Source organism: Sardina pilchardus, chromosome 10 (genome assembly GCF_963854185.1).
Source record: "Sardina pilchardus chromosome 10, fSarPil1.1, whole genome shotgun sequence".
NCBI classification, from domain to species: Eukaryota; Metazoa; Chordata; class Actinopteri; order Clupeiformes; family Clupeidae; genus Sardina; species Sardina pilchardus.
Genome location: NC_085003.1, coordinates 785,221 through 813,148, shown reverse-complemented (window position 1 = coordinate 813,148; position 27,928 = coordinate 785,221). Strand labels below are relative to the sequence as shown.

The following is a 27,928-nucleotide window of genomic DNA, read 5'->3' as shown; positions in this document are numbered from 1 at the left end:
TTTGATTTAACATATTTTAATGTGCTCTGCATAACATGATGTGTACAATAAACATGACTTGTTATTTTGAAATATAATGATACAGCATCCTGAAAACAGCAGTTAAAGATACATAAACATGAAAAGTCCAATTGAGATATAAATCACCATGACATGCCTCTGTCAGACATACTAGCCAACCCAGTCTGATCATCAATGATTGTTCACCCACAAACAACAGACATACTGTGGTTACCTGAGCTAAGGCAATAACTGAAAATCAGCTCTGAATGTCTTTATCTGTAACTGTAGCATTATCTTACTCTCAAGAAAATAAAATCTGTCACACACATACACCCTACAACATGTTGTTCTGATTTCAATACTTACAAATTTAACAGAATATTAACATTCATTATTTCATGATTAGTGTTTAGGTAATGTTCTCATCAACCCCTTTGATACCGGTATATTCCTTCTGAAGGTTCTACATGGCTGAAATCAAAGAATGCATTTTATGTGTGATTAGGTTAAAGTCAGCAGGAGAAGGCAGAGGCCAGTGTAGTGACCTTCTGAAGTGACACACTCTTTAGCTGAGTAACATAAAAGTTTGTTGTTAAAGAAAAGCTGAAGGGATGGTGTTTTAAGGTAAAAGCAGAAGAGCTTGTGACTGTCTACCAAATTAAAAAAATCCTTAAAATGTTGATCTCTTGCAAAGCTGGTGTTCTTTTTAGTACAGTATTTCTTGCTGTATTCCACTTATTAGCCAACCTCCCTAGAGGCATTATTACACTACTTTGGTGGTGGAAACTCGTATGCTGCTGAAGCACTTGCCCATAGCTTCAAACAAGGGATCAAGGAATGTATGCACACAAATAGAGTAGACACGGCTCACACACTGAATTTCAATCAGGTAACTTTTAACACAAGGCACTACTGCCCAGATGTGCACAAAAGAGAGAATAGCAAAGAAAATGCCCCACACCAGTGCAAGAGGGATGCCAACCAGTGCTGTCAGCAACCGATAGCACCAGTACTTGGTGACAGTAAATGTGGTGAAGCTTGCTTTCCACACACCATCAAAGCTGTACGTCCCTGCTGGCTCTGCAATGACATCTTCAAACTCTACCTGCGGGAAAATCAAAGTTCCTGTTAGTAGACAAAAACAGCAGGGATTAGCCAGGGATTATTTGGCTGTTATTATGGTGCAAGATGCACCAATAAACATTTTGTCGCTGTCTGATGAATAACACGTACACGTATGTCCAAAATCGTTACTTTTCAGGAAAGGATGTGCTTTTTTCAAAATAATTGCACATCACGTCATCAAAATCAGAGGTGTCAAGTAACGAAGTACAAATACTTCCTTACCTTACTTAAGTAGAACATTTGGGTAGCCTATCTATACTTTACTTTAATTATTTTTCAGCCTACTTTTTACTTCTACTCCTTACATTTTCACGCAAGTATACTTTCTACTCCTTACATTTTGAAAATAGCCTCGTTACTCCTATTTCATTTTGGCTTGTCATCGTTCAAAAAAAAAAAAAAAAAACCCTATTCAAATGAGTCGCGCAATACGAATAGAGTGAATTTGATTGTGGTTGGACGAGAAGTGCAAATATATACCATTCCGACACCCTATTGGTTTGTACACGATCCATCACACCACCTTTAGGAAGAGCAGCCATCTCGTGTAGCCTACATCCCTCATCCCTGGAAGAACTTGTATTGTTGTATATTTCAAGAACTTGAAATGGTTGGGTGGAAAATCAACTAATTGCGGATGCACTGCTGCAAGTTCTGCACCAAAATAGCCTACAACAGGCTTTCAAAAACTCGCTGTCTAATTTGAAAAAGCATATTGAGGTGAGCCGAGAATTTGTTATTAGTTGATTATTGGCACATTTTAGCAACCTATTAACGTAGCCTACAAGCCGAATGGTATCCCTGCTGAAAAAAACAGCAAAGAACCAGCTTATGCTGGTAGCTGGTTTTAGCTGGTCTTTGCTGGTTTTCTTCCAGCTATTGCTGGCCTTTGCTGGTGTAGCTGGTTAGGCCACCAGCTAGACATGCTAGCGTGACCATCTGAGGAAGCTGGTTGTGCTGGTGTGACCAGCCTGCCGTTTGGGATACAGCTGGTTTAAGATGGTCATGCTGGTGACCAGCCTGTCAAGCTTGACAAAGATGGTCAAGCTGGTTTTCTAGAATGACCAACAAAAGCTGGCGTGGCCAGTAAAAACCAGCAATGTAGACCAGCAACACCAACTAAAATGACCATCTTGAGGTGGTACGACAATCAAAACCAGCTGAATTACCATTATAAGCTGGGTAAACCAGCTGAAGGTGTGTTTTCGCGAGAGTTTTACTGGTCTTGCTGGTTAACCATCATAGGGTGGTCAAATAAGCTGGTTAACAAGCTGGTCAACCAGCAAACCACCTTTAGCTGGTCAGGCTGTTTTTTTCAGCAGGGATATTTTGAATGTTTGCTATATCTAGATAGATACTGTAGCCTATATGCTGTGATTCAATGTTGCCAGTTTGTTTGGGGGCACTGTGATTTGCAATGGTTTGCTAGGCCTACAGTACATGCCATGGTTTGCTTGCTAGCGGTAGCGGTATGTTTAATGCAACTACACAGACCTGAAACTGCTCCTCAACCCTCACTTGTAGACCTTCATTCATGAACTTCAAGCATCCCTGCTGAAAAAAACAGCAAGAAACCAGCTTAGGCTGGTAGCTGGTTTTAGCTGGTTTTAGCTGGTCTTTGCTGGTTTTCTTCCAGCTATTGCTGGTCTTTGTTGGTGTAGCTGGTTAGGCCACCAGCTAGACATGCTGGCGTGACCATCTGAGGAAGCTGGTCGTGCTGGTGTGACCAGCCTGTCGTTTGGGATACAACTGGTTTAAGATGGTCATGCTGGTGACCAGCCTGTCAAGCTTGACAAAGATGGTCAAGCTGGTTTTCTTTAATGACCAACATAAGCTGGCGTGGCCAGTAAAAACCAGCAATGTAGACCAGCAACACCAACTAAAATGACCAGCTTAAGGTGGTACAACAATCAAAACCAGCTGAATTACCATCATAAGCTGGGTAAACCAGCTGAAGGTGTGTTTTCGCAAGAGTTTTGCTGGTCTAGCTGGTTAACCATCATAGGGTGGTCAAATAAGCTAGTTAACAAGCTGGTCAACCAGCAAACCACCTTTAGATGGTCAGGCTGTTTTTTTCAGCAGGGATGACATTTAATACAGCGGAGGTCCTAGATAGTCTGATCTTGTGGTTTTAGATAAATAACATGACTCTCAATCTGTGCCTGTGCATTAATTTTTTCTTCACAGGGGAAACACCCAATTCGTCTAGAGAGGTACACGCAACTTTCTTCAGCAGCCCTCAAATGGAAGTCATCCACTGAAGGTTCTTTGGCCCCACCTTCCAAACAAACCAAGTATTTTTTATTTTTTGATTAAACACCTGGATTAATCATACATTTTGACAGCACTAATGTATACTGTATATAGACAACCATACAAGGATAACTGCCACTAAGCCTGCTCTGGGTACACCAATTTGTCAAGTTGTCGTGTCCAGTTTTGTTATCTTACATCTGTTGCCCTCACAAATTCCTGCAGCTAAGCTTGGATGTACACTTACATTCTAATAAAAGTTATTGATACATGCCTCTGAAGTTTGACTTTTTGCACCATTAATACTCATAAGGAAGTCATCATATCTTCCGCTCCATGAAACACATATAATGCTCAGTACACATATGGTTCTTTAATGTAGCCTCCCAGCTAACAATTTCTGGTTAGGAGAACGTTTTTAGAACGTTTTTTTCCTGGTTAGGAAAACGTTGCCTGAAAGTTGCGAAAGTTGCCACAAGGTTCCCCAGGAAAGTTTTCTTGACGAAAATACTACGTTTTTTTCTGGTTGTTTATTTTGGTTAGCAGAACGTTCTCCTACCCTTTAGGGAACTTTACAATATTTGGTTGCATTAACGTTCCCCTAACCTCCCAGCAACAAAGTGTAAAGGGGGAAAAAATATGTAGAATTATCGTGACATCCAGGCTTGGCTCGCTGCACACTCGCCGCCTGCGACGACAGCTTATCTGTTACCTGGGAGAGCGAACGTCTCTGATGACTAAGGCAATGACTATAGCATATAAATTTTCACTTACCATTAGCTGCTTGCTGATCTGCGATGAATACGGCCCGCTAATAACATTACGTGTCAGTTAAGTATTTAAATGCGGTTAGGTCTAATACTTTCTTGTCTACGGTGTCTTTTCCTATAATAAACGATTAGTCAGATCAAAACATAAGCAGAGCAGGCGCTAGCCTAACACACTGTTTCAACATTCAAAACTGGCCGTTTTTATTGCATCGTATGCCATTAAAAGTCCTCGGTTCAGAATTATGATGGATTTTGGTTTATTTTGTTTTAAATTGGGACTGGGAATTGTGGGATAGGCTGAGTGAACAGCACAGTAAGGCTATAACTTGGACTACGTGTTAATATAAAACAATTCTCCCCCGGGAACATTGTGCTGTTTAAGATGCAGTCTCAACGTTTGAGAAAGAATTCATTGGAGTCCTCATCATCATATTTTCATAACAAATAAAGCTTTAAAAACATGAATGCATTTCAGGTGCCACTCTAATCGATTATGGATTAATCCAAAACTATTCGTCAGATTAGTTAGCATGAAATCGTTGTGTGCCTGCCTGGGACTATGGCTAGCTAGCTCTTCCACCCGGTTTACCCTGTACAGTGTTTTTGAAAAGCCTGTTGGACTTAATGGAACAAGTGCATGGAGAACGATGTGAAGAATGTGATCGATACCATACAGCCAGCCTACGTGAGTAACTTTATCTCTGTGTTATCCAAATGTCTTAAAGTTAGCGAGGTTGAGTCTGCTAAAACACCAACACCCCAGAACTCACGGACCCGAGATGGAAGTTTCTCAACCTAGCTTCTCGCGCTGGCCCCTTTAGCTGACGGGCTGGCTTTGGTCGGCCGAAAATCAATCCAACAGAGGGGGGAAGAATAGAATAGGGCTATATGTCGATTTTGCAACAAATTATTCCGACTTTGCAGTGTGGCTGCTGGCCGTGTTCAATTGGAAACTCATAGAAACTCTGGGGCGATTTTCATCAATCAACCCACGCACATAACCAGAGAATACCGATATGGTTATACAAATAAGATACCTAAAAACAACTAAGTAGCAACGTTGTGTGAAAAGAGAAATGCAACCAGAATATAACGTTTTTTTCTTTAGTTGTAATAACGTTCGGGAAACTTTGATAACCTGGAGCTAACGTTCTCTCCAGGGTATTAGAAGGTTACTGATAAACTAACCACAGGAGAACCAGCGGCTAACGTTATTTGCTTGCTGGGATTCAACCAGAATATAACGTTTTTTTCTTTAGTTGTAAAAACGTTAGGGGAACGTTATTTGTTTTGACAACCTGGAGATAACGTTCTCTAAACGTTATTAGTAGGTTGCTGAAAAACGAACCATAGGGGAACCAAAAGCTAACGTTAGTGAAAGTTAGCAGAACGTTAATTGTTTGCTGGGCTATCTGTATACTAGAATGCGTTCATGTTCAATGGGCATATATGCGGCTGAAACAGGTAGCTATAGAGCTCCACAGTCCTCCGAGGGAGGTGCTTGCCCGGAAGTAAATTTCTCATTCATTTCTCCCATTGACTTCTGGAAAAATCCAGATATAAAGAGTTTTAGACCATGCCTTGGGCTAACCAGCTACGATGTGACTCACAAGCATATAACTTATAATTTCGAGTAAAAAAATGAACAGAAAATGAAAAAAGCGAAAGGTACAAGACTGTGTACATATCTTAAATTCCGAGTTAGAGAACTCAAATCCCATAATGCTTTGCAAACGTACACACATTTCCAACATTTGCAGCCTAACGATAGTTTAACATGGTTCCATATTAATCTGAGAAAAGAAGATGATTACTTCCTACCGTTTCCATTGAGTAAATTCAACCTTCAAGATGAGAAAACTGTTCTTTTTCGGAAGACCACACATCGGTCCTGACAGCCCTGCAGCCATTTTAAGTTTTGAAGTTCCAGCGAGACGCTAGCCGGACGATAGGCACGGGAAAAGTTGAGTACAGTTTGTTTGGGATTGCCATGGCAACGGCGATCTCTACCAATCAAAGGCTCTGTTTTCACCAGTTTTACACGGTTGGGTGTTGGGTAGTGTAGTACTCTCTCGTTAAATCGTGAATAAAACATTGTTTTCTCAAAAACAAGGTTGATGCCCCGTTAACTTTTGACATCTATATGAGCCGGTATAATCGCTTAGTCACATCGTAGCTGGTTTTAAGTCTACCATGGACGGTTACGATTTTATGGCTTATTCTCCAGTTGTCAATGGAGAAATTGTATTGGATTTTTACTCGCGGACAAGGCTGTGGGCGGGACTGTGGAGCTCTATTCTTATCTAAGTTCTTAAGTGGGAAAGCAAAGAAGTTAATAAGATATATGACAATTCTTAAGAAAATATTGGTGAATTACATTTAAGAACAATCTTAAGGACTTATTTATTTTCTTAGGAATCAACTTAAGATTTATCTTAAGATTGTTTTCGTGAATCTGGCCCCAGGTGGCTGGCCAGCTGGGGTAACAGTCTAATTGCTGCGGTGATGTCATAATGGGGCAATGTTAAGTCTATGGGGGAAATAGCCTTTATGACACGACCTACGCTCTAAATATTAGCCAGCCACTGTACTTCCGGTGCGTTAGCGTTCGCTGGTTAAGTGATGCCGTGACTGAGTAAGTGTTTTTTATCCTGTCGACTGTCTATGGATTTACCCCGCATAAACTTAAACGACCCGAGTCACATCATTGCTCAAAACTCATCATCAGTGGCTATGAAGAACAAAGGATTTAAAAATGTATGTGACCAGCTACAGACACAACTACGAAGGTAAGTTTACGACGTTGTTATTAGCCTAGCGTGTCTGTTTTCCTACATTAACTTAGTAAAGTAGCGATAGGCTAATGGTAACAGCAGTGCTTGTATATAATATATTTTGTGTGTTATTTGTGTACAATGTAATATATTAACCCCGGTGTTAATCCCAGTTTCAAACAAGAGACCGGCAGGAAAGGTTAGTCTGAGTGCTTCAGGATTATGGAGAAAAGAAAAAGTCTGACAGTCCAAGGGATCACGCAGGTTCATGATAACTTAGCTGCTACTCAAATCACGTTTATGTGAGTCATGGCATAATTAAATGATAACGAAAACAATACTCAACTAGGCTACCTAACAACTGCTATATTTTTCTCAATGTGTATGGTCACGTTTGTTCATTTGACCTGACCCCGTATTGGAAAAGAAAGAAGGAAGTACATCTCACAGAAACTAGATTTTGTTCAGAGTTCTCTTAGCAGCTTCTTTACTTTCTTTGCTACTACTTCACTACATGAGTTCAGTGAGCGTAATCATAAAATTGGACACTTTGCATTATGCATAATAAAGTAGGCTATAGACTAGGCCTGCTACACATACGTTGCACTTCTATAGTGTCTCACTTTTCTCATTTCTTCTTATAAGTTCCCAGCCTTGGCTAATTACAGTTCATTAGTTCTCAAACTGTGTTCAAGACTTGTTAGTGGCTCTGGATGAAATTGTGGATGTTTAAGTATATGTTCACATTAGTTTACAAAAGCTGTTGTCTGACACCTTATTGTGGGGTAGGCCTACTCAAGAGAATATACAGTAGGGGAAGTCAATCATGGGGATATGGAGTTAGTTGAATTAATTGAAGTTTCTCTCACTGCACCTGTAACGTTGAATTGCTCTTGCAACTGGCAATTTTCTATCTCTAACACATGTGTTTTGTAACAGATTGTTCAGAGGGATTCAAAGCCTGTGACACTCGAAAGCTGTTCGTGTACATGTGTGGCTGGCACTGGCCTGTGCAACCACGTGGCAGCTCTTCTGTATCAAACAGCACACTGTTCGAAGCTGGAGTTCAAGGCTGTTCAGCGCAGAGGTGGCACAAACCAAGAACCATGGGAATTTACCTTTTAAACTTACGCTAACAATTAGGTTTACTTTTACTTAAACGTGTTTGATGTCATTGCAGGGTGTTACACCTGTTCTGGTGAATAAGATGGTGGTCCTCGAAGCCCGACCAAAATCAGGCTGGTAGAAGGAATCAGGTTTGTATTGTTACTGTATTGTGGTATTGCTATTGCATTACTGAAATGCTTATAAACTTAAATTTCATTGTACCTGTGACCTGTGATCTAGTCTATCCTATATTCTATTTTTGCCTTTTGTTCTGTCTTTTTCATAGAAGCAACCTGTATAGGGGAGTAACTTCCCCACCATCAGTATGGGTTCCTTATCCATCCTGATGCCCCATGGATGGGCTCCCCTAAAAGAGCCCAGCAGATCTATTTTCGCTATTTGGTGCCAGAATCTTTGGCTCCAATCAGAAACGGCCATACTCTAGTCCTGGCACACTATTGGCCGGTGACGCGACGATAACGAAACTTAAGGCGAGACACGGCAGGTGAAAACATCGTTTTTTTTTAGCATCAGTCAATTTCCAGATTTTGTGCTAGTTTGCTACCTTAGCATGTATTCTACCACCCTACTACAACAACAAAGTCCGATTTGCACATTTAAGTGTTTATTTCATGACATTTTGTCTACTCGCGCCTATATATTTCTCCTAATTTTACCAAAAGTTCCCATTCTAAAGTGTCATGTACTACCGTGAACGTGATCCAAATCATATCGTGTGTGATACCGTTGGAAAGCCCTGTTTCTCCTACAAGACGCTATTCGATCCAAATATGGGCATTTCCTTTGTATTAGCAACCAATCGCGAAAGTTCAAAGATGAGTCTAAGCTGAGAACGCATTTCATTGGCTGTGTTTCAAGGCTGTTTTCTCAAAACGAGTTTTTCCCCACACGCCATGCAAAGGATCTCCACTTCTGCAGCACCTACATACACCAAACTTTCCAGTCTTATTCCTAACTATATTTGGAAGATATTTACAGAGGGATTTGTTGATATAGCGTTGTTGGCCTGATTTATATGACTTTTTATGCCTAAAAATAGGGCGAAAATCCATTTTTTAAGCCAATTGGCAGTATTTTCTGATTTACTAGAAAACAAAAGAAGATATTCATAATCCCCCCTGTAAATGTTTTTTTTATTTGATATATTAACACAACAAAAAAATATTTTTTAACCTGGCTTTTTCCAATGGTCAGATCCTTCGCATCAAAATATATACAAAGTAGCGCATATTTAATGAGATATAGCCCAATTAGCATATTTAAACATTAAATTAAAGAAAACTTACAATACATTTTCTCCTATTTATGTGAGTATTCAACTGGTAAAGTTTCATGAAGATATCTTTAAGTTAATTTTTTCCCCTATTCACCTGTGGTGTCTCGCCTTAAGTGACGCGAAGTGCAGTAGAAACAAAGCACAGCCTCGCCAGACTAATGTTCAATCTTAAAAGATTGAGTTTAGTATGTTGAAAACCAGACTAGGCAGATACAGGGCCAAATGCTGATTTGTGACCCTGTAAAGCGGAACCAGTCGTTTCGGTAAAATTAATTAAATTAAGTTATTGTGCTCACGTGAACGGCCATAAACTAAGCTTTCCAACGATATGTATATCGAGGGTATTACACAAACAATCGCTAAGATAACAGCATCCAAAGTTGACATGGTTCTCCTGTCACGATATGCCAGAAGAGGAGAAATCACCTTTTTAAGCAGCGCGTGCACAACGGGAATGACAGCAAATGTGTTGAATCTTCGCCGGGTTTAACAGTCAAAACGTATGTTTTTCCGTGAAATGCGTTCACGATATGAAACTGTAGACTGTATACAGTCGAATTACGCGAAAACGTGAAATTCAACATTTTAACCCGGAAGTTTGTTATTGTTGATTTTCTCAAAATAACGTTGTGCGCAAAACGACTGATTTCGCTATGAATGGTCACATTTCTGGATGCAATTTTGAAAAGGATTAATTCCCTGTGAAAATGAAATCACTGACATCATCAAAGAGATCACTTTTTTTTCTGTTTACCTCAGCACTTTCTTGTGTAGCATAGAGTGAGATGCACTGTTGCACTATTTTGCATGTTATGCATTTTTAAAAATGTAATGGTCATACTTAAAGAACACATGAACATAAGGTTAATAACAAATGACTGATTAATAAAAAGATGACTAGAACTGAAAGAATTTGGTGTGATGTTATTTTTGCTACTGTTGCAGAAGGTCACAAATACATAACGGTAAGACATGAAATTGGTGCATTAAAGTGACGAAGAAGCACTTAAATTAAGTTGACCATTTTCAAATATTTTTTTTGTAATGACCTGCCTTAGAATATGACAAAAAACAAAGGTGCACAGTTTTAGATAGTAATAATAATCATTTGTTTGTTGAACAACTAACATGTTTCTTCTCTCTGGTAAAATAAAGGATAAATAGCTCCAGCTTTAGTTGTTTTTGCAATTAATTCCTACTCATGGCTCAGGCAGCCTAACACGTGCTATGGCCTGGGTCTCCCTAACTTCAGTAGCACTGTAGCAGACATTTGAGACCGCCCAGCAAGGAATGCTGGCCTGTAAACCTTGCATGGTACAATGTCTTCAATCAGAAAACCACGATCTACCATCACAGCCATGTCAGGTTTTAAGAGGTTGATGATACCCGATTTCTTTGTGATCTGCTTATCACATACAATATGATATGAAGCCACCTTTTCACTGAATGTGTTTGGGGAAGTATGCCTTGTAATGTCTGGTCTCCACTGGTGTGGTGTGTAATGTCTGGTCTCCACTGGCCCTACCACATCAGTGGAGACCAGACATTACAAGGCATACTTCCCCAAACACACTCAGTGAAAAGGTGGCTTCGCTTCATATCATATGTTTGAAGCTAAAATTAAGTTTGCATTAGGCCTATTTATGATATGCATAATTAGCTAAAATACATAGTAAGTTGACTATTTCATATTGATTTGTATTTTGACTCACATTTTACACGATTGTCATATTGACTTACATTTATCTTTAATGTCAACTGTCTAATTGAGTGCCTGTCACTTTAAATTAACGTGAGAGTAATTAGGCCTCAGGTAGGTTATTCGGCTAGTGTAAAATAGGCATAATGCATAGAAATATGAGCAAGCAAAGCCCATGTTTTCTATGTAATGTATGTAGTTTAAATAAATGTTCTAAAACCAAACAAGTGGAAGAACACAGTATTCATTAGGATAGTTATTGGGTGCTACACAGACTGAAGTCGGAGACCAAGACGAAATGTTTTGCAATTTAAAAACTGGATTACTCGGGAATGGCTTCTTGCACAAATGAATGTTTCTCATGTAGCCTAAATTCACGTTGATTTTCTCGCAAACCCTTGATTACAATACCGTCGGGAATGCACAGTGAATCTCAGACGTGCAGTCAACAAGTGACACGCATCAGTGCCAGAGACATACTTCGTGAGCAATCCGACAGAGATGAATGAGTGTGCATTTTGCATTTTTTTGCCCGTCGCATATATTGTCTCTGATGGGCAGGGGTTATCTCTGGCGAATCAGTTCAGTTTGTTCTTTAATGGCGAATTGGTTAGACTCTACATCAGCACCAAGTTTGACAGCTAGAGTAGCGTTCCGGAAGGGGCAACGGTGGTTTACTTGGAATTCGGGAGTGCGTCACACTAGCGGTGGCATAAAGGCTATTGTAATAGTTTTTAACTAATAATTTAAAAAGTATAAAAGTTACAAAGTTGAAAAATACAAAGCCCACATCGCGTAAGTAAGACCTACGTGACAAAATTTGAATGGAGTTTCTACGTTAAGCGGTTGAAGCTGAATTGCGTGCGTTAGAAGAAGAATAAGAAGAAGACTTTGGAAGAACAGTACAGTGCATTTTCATGCACTGTAATAATAATAAGAAGACTTATTATGATATGGAAGACTAGATATGGTTGCTTAGGTGTTGCTAGGGTAGACATGGTGGTTTCATAGTTTATGAAAGTTGATAGTGCGAAGACAGACGGTTTAAAATTGAATGTGGATAGCTTAAAAGCTGTTGATAAAAAGATAATTTAATGAATGTTGACAGACTGATAGTTTAATTGATGTTGATAGGTAAATTATTTTAAATGGTTGGCAATAGGTATAGTTTGATGGATGTTTAATGTTTCACTAATGTTTGCTAGCATTTACGTTAATAATACTAATATGCTAATCAGATTGCTTAGCTAACTTAGCTCATGTTTGCTAGCAGTTTTGCTAACAATGCTTACCATGCCAACAATACTTACTTTGGGTGCGTTCGTAAATTCAATCTGACACTCTGAAAAATAGAATAACGCTCTGAAGTTTGAAAAAGACGAGCATTCTAACTCCCAGTGAATTTACGAACGATTATTTATGTTTACGTTTACTATATAGACGCCACTACGGCACTTTTGAAACAGTGTTTATGTATTATTCAGAAGTCAATTCCACTGATGCAAGACCTTTCTTGACAGTGATAATGAAGAACGCTGTGAGAGCAGTTATTTAAACTGTCTACGTAATCTTGATAAGCAATGCTTGTAATGTCAATTTGGAAACATTCTTCTAGCACTAAAATGCTAACCTGTTAACGTTACGTAGGTAACTATTCTCGTTAGTAGTTGACTGATGTGACGTCACGCTCTGCTTCTCCGTCCTTTCAGCTGGAGTGCCCAGAGTATGCTCTGGACACTCCAAGAGTGTGACGCTCTGAATAAACGAACGGTAATTCCATCAACACTCTGAATTTACGAACGGTTAAAAAGTTTCAGAGTGTGCTCGGAGCACTCGGAGTGCAATTTACGAACGCACCCTATGTTAATAATGCTAACGAAGGTGATTAGCTAACTTGGCTAATGATTTTTAGCAGTTATACAAAAAATGCTAACTATGCTAACCAGGTTGATTAGCTAACTTAGTTGATGATTTCTAGCAGTTATGCTAAAAATGCTAACTATGCTAACCATGCTAACAAGCTAACTTGCTAGTGAGGACTTCTATTTTGAAACATTTGTTGCTAGGGTATCTATGGTGGCCACTATCAGGAATAAAGAAGTTACTGCAGTATAATCATGTCGGTTGCTATGGCAACTGTCATAAACGCTTAATTTTAATGGTTGCTATGTTGGTTGCTAGGTACATGAAGGTTTCATATGGTTGACTGGAGGCATAGTTGATGATAATTGATGATTTTTTTTAAAAAAATTTAAAAAGATTATTTTGTTGGGCTTTACATGCCTTTAATTGGACAGGACAGTAGAGAGAATGACAGGAAGTGAGTGGGAGAGAGAGCTGGGGCGGGAATCGAACCCGGGTCGCCGGCGTGCGGAGCAGGTGCCCCAGCCAGCCGTGCCACGGCTGGGGCCGCAACTATCTCCATTAGAAGACCTACGTTACAAAGTTTGAACAAAGTTTCTACGTTAAACGGTTCCTTCCAGCTGAATTGCGCACAGAAAAAGTGGTAAACGGAATAATAAAATATATGAGGAATAAGAAGTCTAGGAAGAACAGTACAGTGCATGTGCATGTGCATGCACTGTAATAATAAGAAGTAGAAGAAGCCTTGGGATAACAGTACAGTTCATTTTTATGCACTGTAATAGTTTAGCACTACAGCAAAAGCACTGAAACAGGATGCAGCATGCTAGATTTAACAATAACCTAGAGTTGCAAAAATGATTTTCTGTTGGGTAAGTCTGAGGCTTTACTTTTAGACCTTCTGTCCTTACCTTGACTACGTCATCATTAATATGATTTGGATCCCGATTAACCAAATCAATCTCCTTTGTATGAACATCCAGCTCTGTTTTCTCAAGAATGCTATCGTTGTCCATGTCTTTGTTATTTGGTTTGTATATGTTTCCTTGTTTCCTAATGAATGGTGCCTGAAGATATTCCTGTAAATAAAAATGAAAAAAAGAGGATTATTTGCAGACGTTGCGATACAAGGCCTAGTAAAATGTGAACGGGGAAAAACTGCGACGGCACCACACCCCTCCGAAGACACTCGCCACTAGGGGAGCCAGTGGACTATTTATCCATGTGAAAACTTTCTCAAAACATTTCATTTTGCAGACCTATTAGAAATGTTAATCTGTCCACACATTAAGTTTGAATAAAACAGGATCCACTGTATCGATGCTGTTAACCAAATCTGATGCGCTACCACCAGTGTGTCTGGTTAGCAAACATTGTAGACTAGTAGGATAAACAAAAACGACAATCCAGCACGGGCTGTTCCTAAAGAAGAAGATAGAACCCCTCCAAGGTAGGCTATGATGCAGATTATCATGTATTAAAATAGTAGCCTAGGCCACCAGTAACAATATCGTCAAAATTTGCTTGAACAATACTCATAAAGACACGATAGGTAAAAGTAGGATATTTGTGTCGTGAAACAATTCTATACTATAGCCTAGACTAATAGTAGAAAGTATGCTAACGGTAAATATTTTAAAAGTAGCCAAACAAGGTGTTACCTCTTCTGGTATGCTGTCTTTGAGTCCACCAGTCATGCTGTCACAGCTCACGAAGAGCAACCAGATGAGTTGTTCGACCTAATGTAAGTTGTAGCCTCCAGAGGAAATTTCGTGGGAGGAGTAGGGAATGGGGAAAACGCGCCTGCATAAACGTACCCTGAAAAAGACAGGACAGCATAATGTAGGACGGTAAAATGACTATAGGGAAATTCAACCAAGCAGTGGTAGCCTAAGTATTGTTATACCACTGCTTGGTTGAATGTCCCATCGTCATCTTTAGAACGTATAGCCTACAATAAGTAGCGCGCTGCGCTCCACTTGACCGTAGGCTGTCACAGTGAAGTTTAAATGAACGGTCACGTTGATCAGAGCTATAAAGGCTGACAGATGTTTAGAACATATTGTAGCTTATGCCTGGGGTGACCTTTTAGCGTTGTTACACGGCAGTAAGCTAAGTAGATCTAGCATAAAATAGCGACTACTAACCTAGAATACATTTTGGGAGTGATCCGGACCACCGTCTGGATCCAGGATTGGCGTTCTGTGATGCGTGCGGGGATATTCATTCTTTATTCATTCTTTAGGATCCCCATTAGCTTCCCCACAAAGGTGTCGCTAGTCTCCCTGGGGTCCTGTAGTAAAATCACAATCATTTCAACATTACAAATATTAAAATGTTACATTGCATTTACATTCCAGTATTGAAAACACAAACAGTCTTGCCAACACCATAATCGCAACAGGACAAGATCAAGCATTCACACAAGAGCTTATATGCCTGACTCTAACTTAAGAAAATGTTGCCTAAGTGACTTCTTGTATCTAACACAGTTCTCAATGTTTTTAATGTCCAACGCCTATTCCACATGATAGAGCCCCTGTAGAGTACAGTTCTTATCATACAGTTTGTGCATGGTGCTGGGACACCCAAAAACCCATTTGTCACCTGTCTAGTTCTATACCTATGGCTATCACCAGCTAGTATCAGCCAGTTGGAAAAGAACTGAGGTGTTTTCTTCCAAACTGAGTTATGCATAAATCTCAAAAGATGGTACCTAGATTTTGTTTCAACAGTTAGCCATGATAACTTTTTGTGCATCTCAAAGACATTTGTACGGAATGGGCAATGCAAAGCAAGTCTGGCTGCTCTATTCTGTGCAACCTGAAGTTTTCTAATATTTTTGCCAGCAGCACTTGACCAAACAACAGGGCAGTAGTCCAAATGTGACAAAACAATTGACCTAATGACATCAATCATTGTGGAGGATGAAACATATGTTGCACATTTTCTTGCCATTGCAATACCTTTCCCCATTTCTGTGACAATATCATCAATTTGATCGGACCAAGAGAGTAAATTATCCAACTTCACTCCCAGCAGTTTAGTTTTAGTAACCTGCTCTATAGGTATGTCATCAATTGATAAATTCAATGAGTTGGCTTTAGCAAGAGCGTTCCGTTTACCAAAAACAATACATTTAGTCTTAGATATGTTCAGCATTAATTTGTTCATTTTCACCCATCTAATTATGTTTTGTAGCTCAATGTTTAGATGTTCTTCTAGCTCAACTACAGTGTGTGAGGAGGTAAATAAAGTAGAGTCATCGGCATACATCACCACATTAGCATTTCCAACAGCAGATGGTAAGTCATTAATGAAAATTGAGAATAAAAGAGGTCCCAAGCAGCTACCCTGTGGAACACCGCAAGATACTGTATTTCTGTCTGACATACTTCCATTGAACAATACCCGCTGGCTTCTACAGGAGAGATAGCTTCTCAGCCAAGCAATTGCTAAGGGTGAGAAACCATACTTTTCAAGTTTTAAAATCAAGATATTGTGGTCAATAACATCAAAAGCTGCTGTGAAATCTAGGAGCACCGCACCGACTAATTTTCCATCATTCATGTGTGTTAACCATAAATCTGTCATATGTACTAATGCTGTATTTGTAGAGTGGCCTGGTCTGTAAGCATGCTGATCAATTGTTAGTAGATCATTTTGACTGAAATAATTCAAAATTTGATTAAAAATTATTTTCTCAAATATTTTAGATAGAGCAGGGAGTAGACTGATAGGCCTGGTTTTGGTACAAATGGACCGTTTGGTGCGCACCAAACGATGTTGGTGTGAAAGCACCCTAAGTGGACCAAAAAGTGGACCAACAGAAAAAGAACTCAGTTCTTTTTGTGTTCACACTGTGAGTTTATGAGAAAGAGGACTGGGTTCTCTTCCTGGTCCAGTTAAGCTTTGTTGGGGCCTCAGTCCTCTTTCTGTTCACACCAGGTCCTCTAGAGCTCTCAGACCCCTACTGCACTGAATCAGAGAGGGTTAAAGCGGAGCGAGAGGCCCCAACGTTCGACCATTTCCGCGTTCTATTATTTCAATGGGGTTGGGAGGGAATCCCCCTATGCAGACCAGAGTAAGCCCTTGCTGCATTAATGTCAATGGGAGACTTGTGGAATGTTATCAATAAATTGGTCATTATGGCTTTCTGGATTTGTTGACGGCATTTTGGACAATTTTGTCATGATCTGTAAGTTGTTCCAATCATTTCAAGCCTAATAGTGTAATTTTTAGTGTATGAATCTTTTAAGAAAATAACTTAATATCAGACTATGCTGCTGCCGGTTACTGTCTGGTTGCTAGCTAGCTAGCTAGCTGTCTACCTAGGTAACATTTTCAACGGAGCAGTGTAATTTCTTTGAAGTGACAACTACCTGAATAACATTAGTGACATAAGTTAAAGTGGGTAGTTTATTACTCCAATGAACTTGCAAAGCTATAGTTTAAGCGGAGTCTTTCAACTAGTGACCTGGCAGCGCATAGCTGTATTGTTATAATGCCATTCACATAGCTTTTTAAGCTGGCGTTTGCTAGCTAGCTAGCTCAGTTCACAGACTAATTAAAGAGTCACTTCACCCCATAACTCCACCCACTTCACATTTCTGAAAACGGCTTTCAAAATGGGCGAGACGTTTTGAAATTTGGAGAGAGAGTGCAGCACTGCTGTAACCAATCAACCATGGTGATTTCGTGTCAATCTGGGAATGAGTGCTGCAGACATGGCTTATCACAGGTAGGCTAATCAGGGCAGCAGGTGTTGGGGCGTTTCAGTCCTAATTTGTAACGACCCGGTGACGTAGTGTCGGACTAGAAGTGCAGGACAACGTCAGCATTCCAATAGTATTTTGGACCAACATGCCATGGCATGTTTTCAAACGGTAGTATGCGCGAGAGAGCAATATTTCCAATACAAAATCAGACGAAATGTTACTTTTGTCGAGAAACACGATTTTTGGCAATATTAACCCTGGTAATAGTACAGTTCACCACGTATGAGTATTTTCAATCAATCAACAGCTCAAAAAACCTATTTTAGGGTGCAGTGACCCTTTAAATTATTCAGTCCGTGTCTATGATTCATTAGTATCATGCATGATTTTAGACAGTAATACTGTGAACACAATTATGTTTATCTCTTATCATGTTAAGAGAGAGAGTTTATTTAGTGACTATTGTCCCATGTGTTGCAGTATCTTGATAGTAATGAAGAATCTTTGACTGAATCCTGAGTCCCGGCTGCGACGGTCACGTGACCAAGCTACGGCAAACGGAGAAGGTTAAACCACGGTGCAAAAAGGCGAATGGGAACTCGGTGCGCTTTGTGTTCACAATGCCTGGATTAGGCGAACTGTACCGCGGACTTTTTAGCGAACCGTACTCAGACCACCTCCCGAGGTAGTCTCAGTTCGGTTCGTTTTAAAGGGGTCTGGGTACGGTTGGAGTGTTCACATATGCGCAAAAAATGCTGAGTCATCGATCTGAGTTCATTTAGATGGCTGAAAGGGACCAAGTGTGAAAACACCCTTAAACACATGTGGGGAAACTGAACAGTCCAACCAGTAGAGCAGGGCTCTTCAATTAGCGGCCCGCGGGCCGGATCCGGCCCCCGAGATACTTTGTAGTGGCCCTTGAAGTGTTGGCTGATGTTATATATGAGCAAATCCTTATGATCGGTAGAGACGTAAAGAGCTGGTGGAAAACACGATAATGGAGGTGCAGTGATAGGCTACACTGCGAGTAGCGCCTATAAATAATGTTCTGTGTGGTGCGTTGCCGTTGTAGGCTACTTTGTTACTGGATATTATACAAAGAGGAGCCTTGCTTCGTTTTTACGCAGCGTCACCAACATGTTGACGTGCGCCAAATCCAAGCTGTTTTCCTCAAAGCATGAAGCATTTTTGGTGCATGAAATCTTACCGGTAGTGTGCCTCTCCAGTCCAAGCAGATCCTCGCGAAAACATTCGCCACTCGTAATGTAGCTATTGGAGCAAATAGGACTCGGTTTAAAAGTTTAACTTTGGTGGCATCAGTTCTGTTGCATGCTCTCACTCGCTCTGAAGTCCTGCAGCCACTGCACCTCAGCCAATTGCACGTAACGTTTTGACCGAGTTGAACATAAGTTCCATCTTAGCTTAGTTTCAACGTAAATTGCCACTACGTTGGAGTATTATAAGCTACTAACATTTTAACGGGTTGCACCACGCAAATAGTTTCAGTGTGAAACTAATACACATCCATCGCCTTGATGTCAAGTCCACTGTAAGTAACATTGATTTGTGAACACGTTCATCCAATTTAAATGGTGGGAACGTTAAATGTATGTTGAGATGAGTTACATATGCGACCGATTACGCACATTTAATTCATTTAAACACTGTTTGAAACCTGTTTGTGCCCATTGGAAATTGTATGGACCTATAGTTACTGCGCAAAGCTCAGATTCCATTGCTGTTAATGTTATCACAGATTTCATATTAGCCATAGCAATGCAGATCCAGTGTCACCTTCCCAATGCCACTGTGGTAGTCTGGGCCTGTGGCAGAAATATTCCCAAAACACAAATACAACAAAATAACCACAAAATAATTATGCTTTTACAAAATGCATCATATTAGCAATATAGATCCAGTGTCACCTTCCCAATGTTGGCCTACCACTGTGGTAGTCTGGGCCTGTGGCAGAAATATTCCCAAAACACAAATAACCACCAAAAAACGATATTATCAGAGAATGTCTAATAAGGGACGGGCTCTGATATTATGCATTTACAAAATGCAACATTTGAACACCCATATTGGTGCTGTTGTAGTTTATTGTATACATTTGTACGTAATTACTCATTTTTCAAGCGGTATTTCTCCGGCCCCTCAGTTGTGATACTTTTCATGAACTGGCCCCTATTACAAACTAATTGAATAGCCCTGCAGTAGAGTATGGGGGTATTCACACCTGCCTTGTTTAGTTCGATTAAAACGAACTCAAGTTCGTTTCTTGCTTGGTTCGGACCTTTTTGACTGGTGTGAATACAATCACTCGAACTCTAGTGCGGACCAAACAAGCGGACCGAGACCCAGCTGAGGAGGTGGTCTCGGAGCGGTTCCTATCGAACCCTGGAGCGGTTCGTTTATGGTGTGAAAGCAGACCGACCTCGATCCGACCCAGTTACAGAAATCTACCTTTTTTGGATTTGACAAGCTCCCGTAGTTTTTGCGCATTATGGGAAATGTAGGATAGCTCCGTGACGCACAACAGCTGTAAGCAGCAGTGGGCTAACGCTTTTTTGCCAACAATAATTTGATTTTGCATCTCCTACCCGTTCCGTCTTCCGTAGGCCTGCTGTTAGCATGTTGGACACACATGAGAGCTCTTCTCAGCTGTTTTGTTGCACGTCTTCGTCGTTGCCAAATTACGAGCATCATATTGTTAAACTTGCATCAAACGGTCTTGACGCTCAAGCACTTCTGCAAAGCTGTAACTGTATAAACTATATTTCTAGGATAATAACGAGTACAGTACGCAAACATAGTATTTACGTGGGCCAACTTTGACTTTGGCTTCCTATTCTTCACCCCACCTACACGTTTACCAGCCAATGGTTGAACGACCTTAGCACATGTGCTTTTGTTTATAAATTCTGGTCCGGTTGCAATTAATCACGGTGTGAAAGCGAACCGCACTAAAAAAGAAAAAAAGAAAAAAAAATTGGTCCGGACCAAATAAGTGAACTAACGGACCTTCCTGGTGTGAATACGCCCTATGATAAGCTTTTAGCCTGCTACTTTGTTTATAATATTTTGAGGCTTCAACCAGACAGCTAAATTTAAGAAGTGGAGTTGTAATATGAATAGTAGGCTATAATCTGCATAAAGTTTGCTGTTATGAATATCAGAAATGTCAGTATATATAATGTAAATAATTACATAATGTGTGTGTTTCAAATAAAGACAAGCTTCACATCTTGGTAAAAAAAATAATTACATTATATGAAAGGAGAGCGATAAAAAGGCGATGCAATGGAAAATATGGGTGCACCCCCCCCCCCCCCCCCCCCAGACATGGGGCGACCACCACACATTGCCTTCTAATCTGTGGGAAACACTGCTATTTATTGAGCTTTTAGTCAAAGTTAACAGAGGTTAGCATACGTGAGAAATATACGCCCATGTTAACGGGTGATATCACAATTTAACAAGGGCATGCAAGTCTCGAAACAGTAGCCTAAAGTAGGTTCATCTTTGTGTCAACTCGTACTATTAAACATGTATGATTCCTACCACTTTATTCTGTTTGGGGGGGGGAATGAAACTAGAAATGTGCATATCCGAGGACCTGCAAGAGTGGGCTTGCAAAAATGCTAACTGTGCTAACTATGCTAACCAGGTTGATCAGCGAACTTGGCTAATGATTTCTAGCAGTTATGTTAAAAATGCTAATTATGCGAACAATGCTATCTAAGCTAACAATGAACCAGGTTGATTAGCTAACCTCGCTGATTTCCAACAGTTTTGCAAAAAATGTTAATTATGCTATAATTTCCCCATTCATTTCAATGGGACTGAAAAGCCCATTAATTTCAATGGGGAAATGCCTCTGGTGGAGCATGGCGGAACTACAAGGGTCTAAAACGGGAATACCGGAAAAACGACAACCGGCAGCCATCCGACATTAACAAGGAAGGAACCTACACCGGATCGGGCCTGATTTTTTGCCTTGCAGCAAGCCCACTACTAACAAGTAAGGCAAAAATGTGATCATCTCACAGAATGTCACATTATCTCAGCGAACAGATTTTAAAAAGGCTAGGCCTACTCGTATAGCCTGTTGCAAAACATTCACTTCAGATGTAGGCTATTGCTAATGTAGTAGATATTGATCGGCAAACAAACATTGTCACAACATAACATAAGCTACATTAATTTAATGGGAAGACCATATTGGTTATTGAAGAGAAAACCTGATGGGATTTGAGTAGAGTAGTGGCGCAATTGAGTAAGGGTGTAGGCTACTGTTGCAATTAAGTTTTATGAGCAGTTCGAGGCCCACAGTGATCTTCATAATTTTTGCGCATTAGATAACGTGTTTCTGTCCCTCAAAATGAACAACGTCTGAAATGAGGCCATGCTAGTTTGTTGTTACTGTATGAAATAAATCTGTATTATTTAAAGGTGACATAGAATGGAAATCATTTTTTTCTTGGTTTTCATGAATTATGAGAGGTTGTGCATAAACAAAGAGCTATCATGAACATGAGGCATGGTTGTGCCCTCCTTCATATGAAAATCTTGAACTTAGAAATATACACTAAAAAATGGGCGATTCAGCAAAACTGCTTGCTTGTGATGTCAAAGTTGAGTATATACTATTTTAACATCAGAGAATGTAGTGCAATATTCAATTCATCCATTCTATGTCCTCTTTAAGGCTTTGCATTCCTGTGTTTGCTCATGTCTTGAGCCTTCACACTTCACATGGACGTCATGATTTCAGTATAATGAGCTACGCTAGATCTGTGTCGTCCAATATTTACCATAGTGGAGTGGAAACGATGCAGGGAGTGGAACATTTTACCCACGCTCATGTTCAAAACCCAACAAAACGTTGTTGTTTTACTTGAACAATTCCTGTTTCTAGAGCATCTAATGTGGATAATGCTTAAGCACATTGCATAGGCAACATGAATGATGTCAGCATGTTTTTGGCAAGATCTTTATACCTACCCAATTCTCTCGCTCACTGCGCTTCATGAAAATGTGAATCTCCAGCACTCGAGGGGCGGAGGCAGGGCAGAGCGCTGTTAACAAGTAGGGAGGGACTTGTTGAATATTCACATGCTTAAAGGGATATTCTTAGCCTGGAAAACCAGCGCCAACTGCTGGACGGCAAAATGTTTTGCCTGCATTTGTGTCTGGCCTCGGACCACTGTACATTTTGAAAACACTGCCCTGAATCTGGCAGATGGCAACTAAACCAATCACAACGCAGAGATGTGTTTTGAATCAACGCGGGCGGGGCAGAGGGCTCTGGGGCGGGGTTTTGAGGGAGCGTTGGCCTATAGGCACAGACATGGTTTGAAAGACACCGGGTTGTGCTCATCAACTATGTTCCGTTGTATCCATTCATCGGAGCCAGACTAAATTAGACATCCAATCCATTTAGGCTGGTTTATCAGGCTAGGATATTCTGCCATTTTTGGAAATACGCTCATTTTCCACCTCCCCTCGAGCAAAACAATCGATATTTACCTTGTTCCCGTTCATCCAGCCATTCTGTGAGTCTGGCGATACAACTTTTAGCTTCTGCCTAGCATAGATCATTGAATCGGATTAGACCATTAGCTTCTCGCCTGCTAGCTTCATGTTTAAAAGTGACTAAGATTTCTGGTAATTTTCCCATTTAAAACGTGTCTCCTCTCAAGTTAGAAAGTGCAATAAGACCAACTGAAAATGAAACCTGGCGTTTTTCTAGGCTGATTTGACATGGAACTACACTCATCTGGCGTAATAATCAAGGCAACTTGCAAACGTACCATAGGCGCAGTGATATCGTACGCAGCATCTGAAAATAGTCCCCATAGACAACAAGCAGTAGTAGTGCCAGTAGTTTGCAAGTTGCCTTGGTTTTTTGGATTTGACTTCGCTGCTAAACTTGCTATAGAAGATCGTTGAAGACCAGTAACCACGTGGTGAGCTGCACATTTTTAAAAACGAACGTTTAGGGGTGTTTTAAGGACAGAATAGTCCATGCACAAAGCGAGCAATGTTAAAGCCAAACAGAGCTCCATTCTGAAGCTGCCAAATTCCACAAACCGCCGAGATTTCGGTGTCAAACACTTGTTTTCATGCTAGGCAATACAGAAAACGGGCTTAAAGTGTAAAATACCGAAATATTCCTTTAAATGGAAAAAGCAGGCCTATCTAAAGGCGAAAGGCCTAATTGCCTAAGGAATTCAACCTTCATGCACTAATAATGATGTAGGCTACTTGTAATATGAAACCTACTCAATTACTTCAGTAAGAATACATATACTGTCTGTACTTTCACACCAAACTTTACAATAAATTGACAGGCGTTTTCTATTTTTCAACATTTGAATATGGCTTGACCAGTCCCTGATGATTTCCAGATCTTTTTATTGGACTTGAATAAGTGCCTGAAGGAGCCTACAATCAATTTCAGAAATATGTTTTGTTTTTAATTTGGAAAATTGGTGCAAAGCCTCATGGGGTTGCACTGGTAATTCCACCTGCCCTCAACATGGCCCAGGCCAATCCCTAGGAATGTGTATGCTGCAGGGGAAATGTAAACACAGTAAGGCTTAAAGCTATCATCTGTTGTTGGGGTCTGGAGTAAACTGGTACAACACTACTTTTTGTCTACATGAAAGAGGCAAGTGTGGCTGGCACCACACTTCAGTAATATGGACATGTCTGACAAACCAGATATGGCAGGTCATAGTAAAAATCCTAATTACATGCAAGCAGTCAAGCAGTTAAAATAGACCGTGCTGCAACATAAAAACACAATGCTGACTGCACATTAGCGCACACACAAAACAATATACATACAGTATAGACACTACATGAAGTGCAGTACATTTAGACAAACATTAGACAGGCTGAAGGAGCATAACAGACTTGTCACAGAACGTAACAAACGTATCTATTTCATATTTAATTTAATTTAGTAGCAGAAAAAGAAATGTGCAAGAGTGCTGAACTACTGTATATGTGCAGTTGGCTACTGTAGATTGTCTTTTTGTTTTATCATTGTTAAACAGAAGCTTGTTTCCTCCATCCTGGTGGTATGGGCCATTATGATGCAGTACCTTGGGTGTGTTTGGTCCTCAACGATCATGCATCTGACTGTGTAGCATTGAATGTTCTCTGTTTACACTGAATTGGTTAAATATGCCATCGTGTCATGTTTCTCATTCAATGTGGCAAATCACCAGCGACAAAAAGAAAATACAAACACGATGCCCGACAGAAATTCTGCTCTGAGCGTCATACCCAGCCTCTAAAGGAACACTTATGGATATCATGACTGCATATCATGTGCGGTTGTTGTATTGTGTGCATCAATTTCTGTGGAAAGGGTTAGTTTTTATTTTAAGACATTTTTCAAAATACAGTATGGGCTACATGATAAGTCTCATCTTAAGGGTGCAGGTTTGACAGCATATTTTGCCGACAGTGCATGCGCACCATAGCCAGAGTGAAGTCAGATGCACAAAGGGGGTGAATTTAACCCTGAGTAAGATTGTTTTATTCAATTTCAAATTACCGGAGAGATCTTTCCCATTTCAGAGTCTTGACGAAGCTTCCTGCTCACATAAAGGCCCTGTAAAATATAGATATTTCTAAACCAGTAATATTTATTTAAACTTGTTTATTTATAAGGCCTTAACCGGAAAGCTCCCTATGTGAATTTCTTCCCTTTTAGTTGGGCATTCCAACCCCTACCAAACTCGGAATAGCAGTTTGTCGTTGCAGGTTCGACATGTGCCCTTGAACTTGATTAATTTGTTTCATATGATAATTTTAAAGTCATGCTTAAAGATCATTTTGTACTTTCATGCACTTGATGTGTTATATGTGTGTTTACTCGACATCATTGTTAATGAGGGCTAAACCCGCAATGTTTTTTTTAGTTTAAATAAATCAAATCAATCAACATCATGAACATGCCACTTTCAGTTGCACAGGAGAGAAGTATCCACATTGTCTGAATAAGAAGTTGGAAGGCAGTTCAGGAGAGAGCCATAGTGGATCAGCCTGGCCACGCCCACTTAGATCTCCTTTCAGGGAGATACTAGTCTGGAACACCAACATTTCCATTGGTTGGCGGATTACTTGCCCAATCAGTGACGAGAGGGGATGACAAGCAATCTGACATGCATGAGTGTCCAGACTCTATTCACTTCTGTTCGGTTTACCAGGCTAATATGGATTGCATCCGGAAAAACAAAAAAAATTATGTTTTGTTGGACTATCACTATGTTGCGGCAGATCACCTCTCAAAAGCTGCGTTGGAATTCGAAGCACTCTGCACATTCTAAATATTCTTGCAGTGAGTTACTGCAACTGTGTTGTTCAACGTCACATCTATACCATCAACCTGAGCTTGAGGCTGTGCGGTAGAAAAGCACCCAGGAGGATGGAAACTGGTTCAAATAAACTTCACTTTATTTCAAAACCTATGGAGTGTTTCTATCCATTTCTTTATTGTCTATGATTCAAATACACAAACAAACATAAATCTGCTATCGCACTGAACCGCAGGGCTACCACTACTTGTTTATTACTAGAATTGGTATTTTTTTTAAAATGTAGGCTATGATATGACTTGTTCATTTTTATTTTTCATATAAATCTGTTTATTGATTGTCATTGTAAGTCGCTTTGGATATCTGATAAGAACTTACATAAACATAGTATCAACAGATTTATTCAACACATTTCCTTTTCCTTTTCAGCATATTTGCAATGTAGCTAGTCGCAGGACATTTTGGCAAAAACTGGATATTAAATTAGAAAGGTGCTATACCATTGCTTGTGGTGGTGCATGTGTGGTTGTTTACCTTGTGATTAAGCATTTAAAGCAAAAGAGATTGTCTCAGAGAGCTGACTATATAAAGTTCACTAAGTTAGACTCAGGCAGACAAGCCCAGCCACTCACAGCCCATGTGCCAAGCCTCACAAACTTTCCTGGCTCAGGTTCAGGAAAATGCTGCTTCAAGGAAGGAATGGAAAATGTGAGTTCCTCTTGCCTGGATACAGTAAAACACACACAAACATGATGATTGGTGATTCAAAGTCTGCACTGTGTATAGTTCTCACAGCTATTTCCCACAATGGTGTATCTCCCTTATTAATCCTTGTTGCTTGTCACACATGACATTAGAACAGTGGACTCAGTGAAAGGATTTGTGTACTGTTGAAAATCTCTCTGTTGGTCTCTCTTTATTGCTTTCCCCATCTTTGAGCTTGGTCTTTGAAGAGGCACAGTATCATTCTCTCTCCCCCTCTCTCTCTCAAAGGATGCAAAAACTGAAAAACAAGCTACAGCAGACAACAGTCCAGATGTGTGGTCAGGTATGGAGATGATCACTTTCCTTGTTTCTTCTACACTATCCTTCCAGTTGCCATGTCTAATTTGAATGGTTTTTATCCATGCTGACATATACTTTTTAAACTTTATTTTATGTAACTTTATTTTACTATAGGTCAATTAATTGTAAGAAGGCAGAAGAAGACTTGGGAATGAAGTGATTGACAGTCTTTGCAGGACCAGCTGAATCTGCATCACACCCTTCTTGTTCATTACATGGATTAGCTGAATTTGAATACAATATAAATATATACTCTCACTTTGTTTCACATAGTCAATCATTTTCTGTTATTTCAAGATTGTCAACGTGCTAATAATGCACCGGAACATAGGTTGTCTAGATAGGACTATATTCAAATAAAGAAAATCTAGGCCTACAGGGAAAATCTATCTCTAGGGATGTCTGGAGATAACGTTTTGGAGCAGCGGGTCCAGCACCTTAATTGTTATTCAATTTTATGTGAGTTACAAAAAAGCTGTTGGATATGTTACAGTGCAAAGAAAGAGATACCAAGAGAGGATAGCAAAAATAGCTTGCAATGCCCTAGAGTATCAGGGTATTGTTTAGTTAGTAAGGGAATTGTTTTGATGTTTGGCATTTGGCCAAAGGCAACAAGTGTTGAAATTAGGCCTAGGTGTCTAGTGTCTTTTAGCAATGACCCCCCCTACCCCCATGCAAGTAGTTTTAATTCATTATAATATAATTAAATGTAGTGTTGTCTTATAACTTGTAGCATGCATCAAGCAGTTTGAATGATATGTTGTGAGTCGAGAATGACGTAGTAATAGCCACAATGCACTGAATGTGAGATGAGATTGTGGGATGTTCACATTTAGTAATATGCCTGTTAAGCAGTTACCTGTTACCTGTCTTGTGTCCCCATTACAAGGTAATGTGTATATTCCCCGTTAGTGATCT

At 40.0% G+C, this 27,928-nt stretch overlaps 1 protein-coding gene and 1 long non-coding RNA gene across 2 annotated transcripts; one reads left to right on the top strand and one right to left on the bottom strand.

Moving 5' to 3' along the window:
* On the bottom strand, nucleotides 1–14,828 carry cav1 (caveolin 1). Its single transcript, XM_062547676.1, has 3 exons — nucleotides 14,553–14,828; nucleotides 13,803–13,970; nucleotides 1–1,108 (listed from the first exon to the last, which is right to left on the bottom strand). The coding sequence occupies exons 1-3, from the start codon at nucleotides 14,586–14,588 to the stop codon at nucleotides 767–769; spliced, it is 546 nt and encodes a 181-aa protein (XP_062403660.1). The 5' UTR covers nucleotides 14,589–14,828; the 3' UTR covers nucleotides 1–766.
* LOC134094229 (uncharacterized) lies at nucleotides 14,169–27,245 on the top strand. The gene is made up of 3 exons (XR_009940434.1): nucleotides 14,169–14,341; nucleotides 26,939–26,993; nucleotides 27,125–27,245. It is a non-coding gene; the product is annotated as an uncharacterized LOC134094229 (long non-coding RNA).
* The last annotated feature ends 683 nt before the right edge of the window (nucleotides 27,246–27,928 follow it).

What these genes read in the sequence shown, in the direction of transcription:
- cav1 (XM_062547676.1), bottom strand. Translation starts at nt 14,588, where the DNA reads ATGACTGGTGGACTCAAAGACAGCATACCAGAAGAG. An exon ending in AAGACAGCATACCAGAAGAG is followed by an intron (nt 13,971 to 14,552) that starts GTAACACCTTGT and finishes TTTTATTTACAG; the next exon opens with GAATATCTTCAGGCACCATT. An exon ending in TTAATGATGACGTAGTCAAG is followed by an intron (nt 1,109 to 13,802) that starts GTAAGGACAGAA and finishes ATTTTCCCGCAG; the next exon opens with GTAGAGTTTGAAGATGTCAT.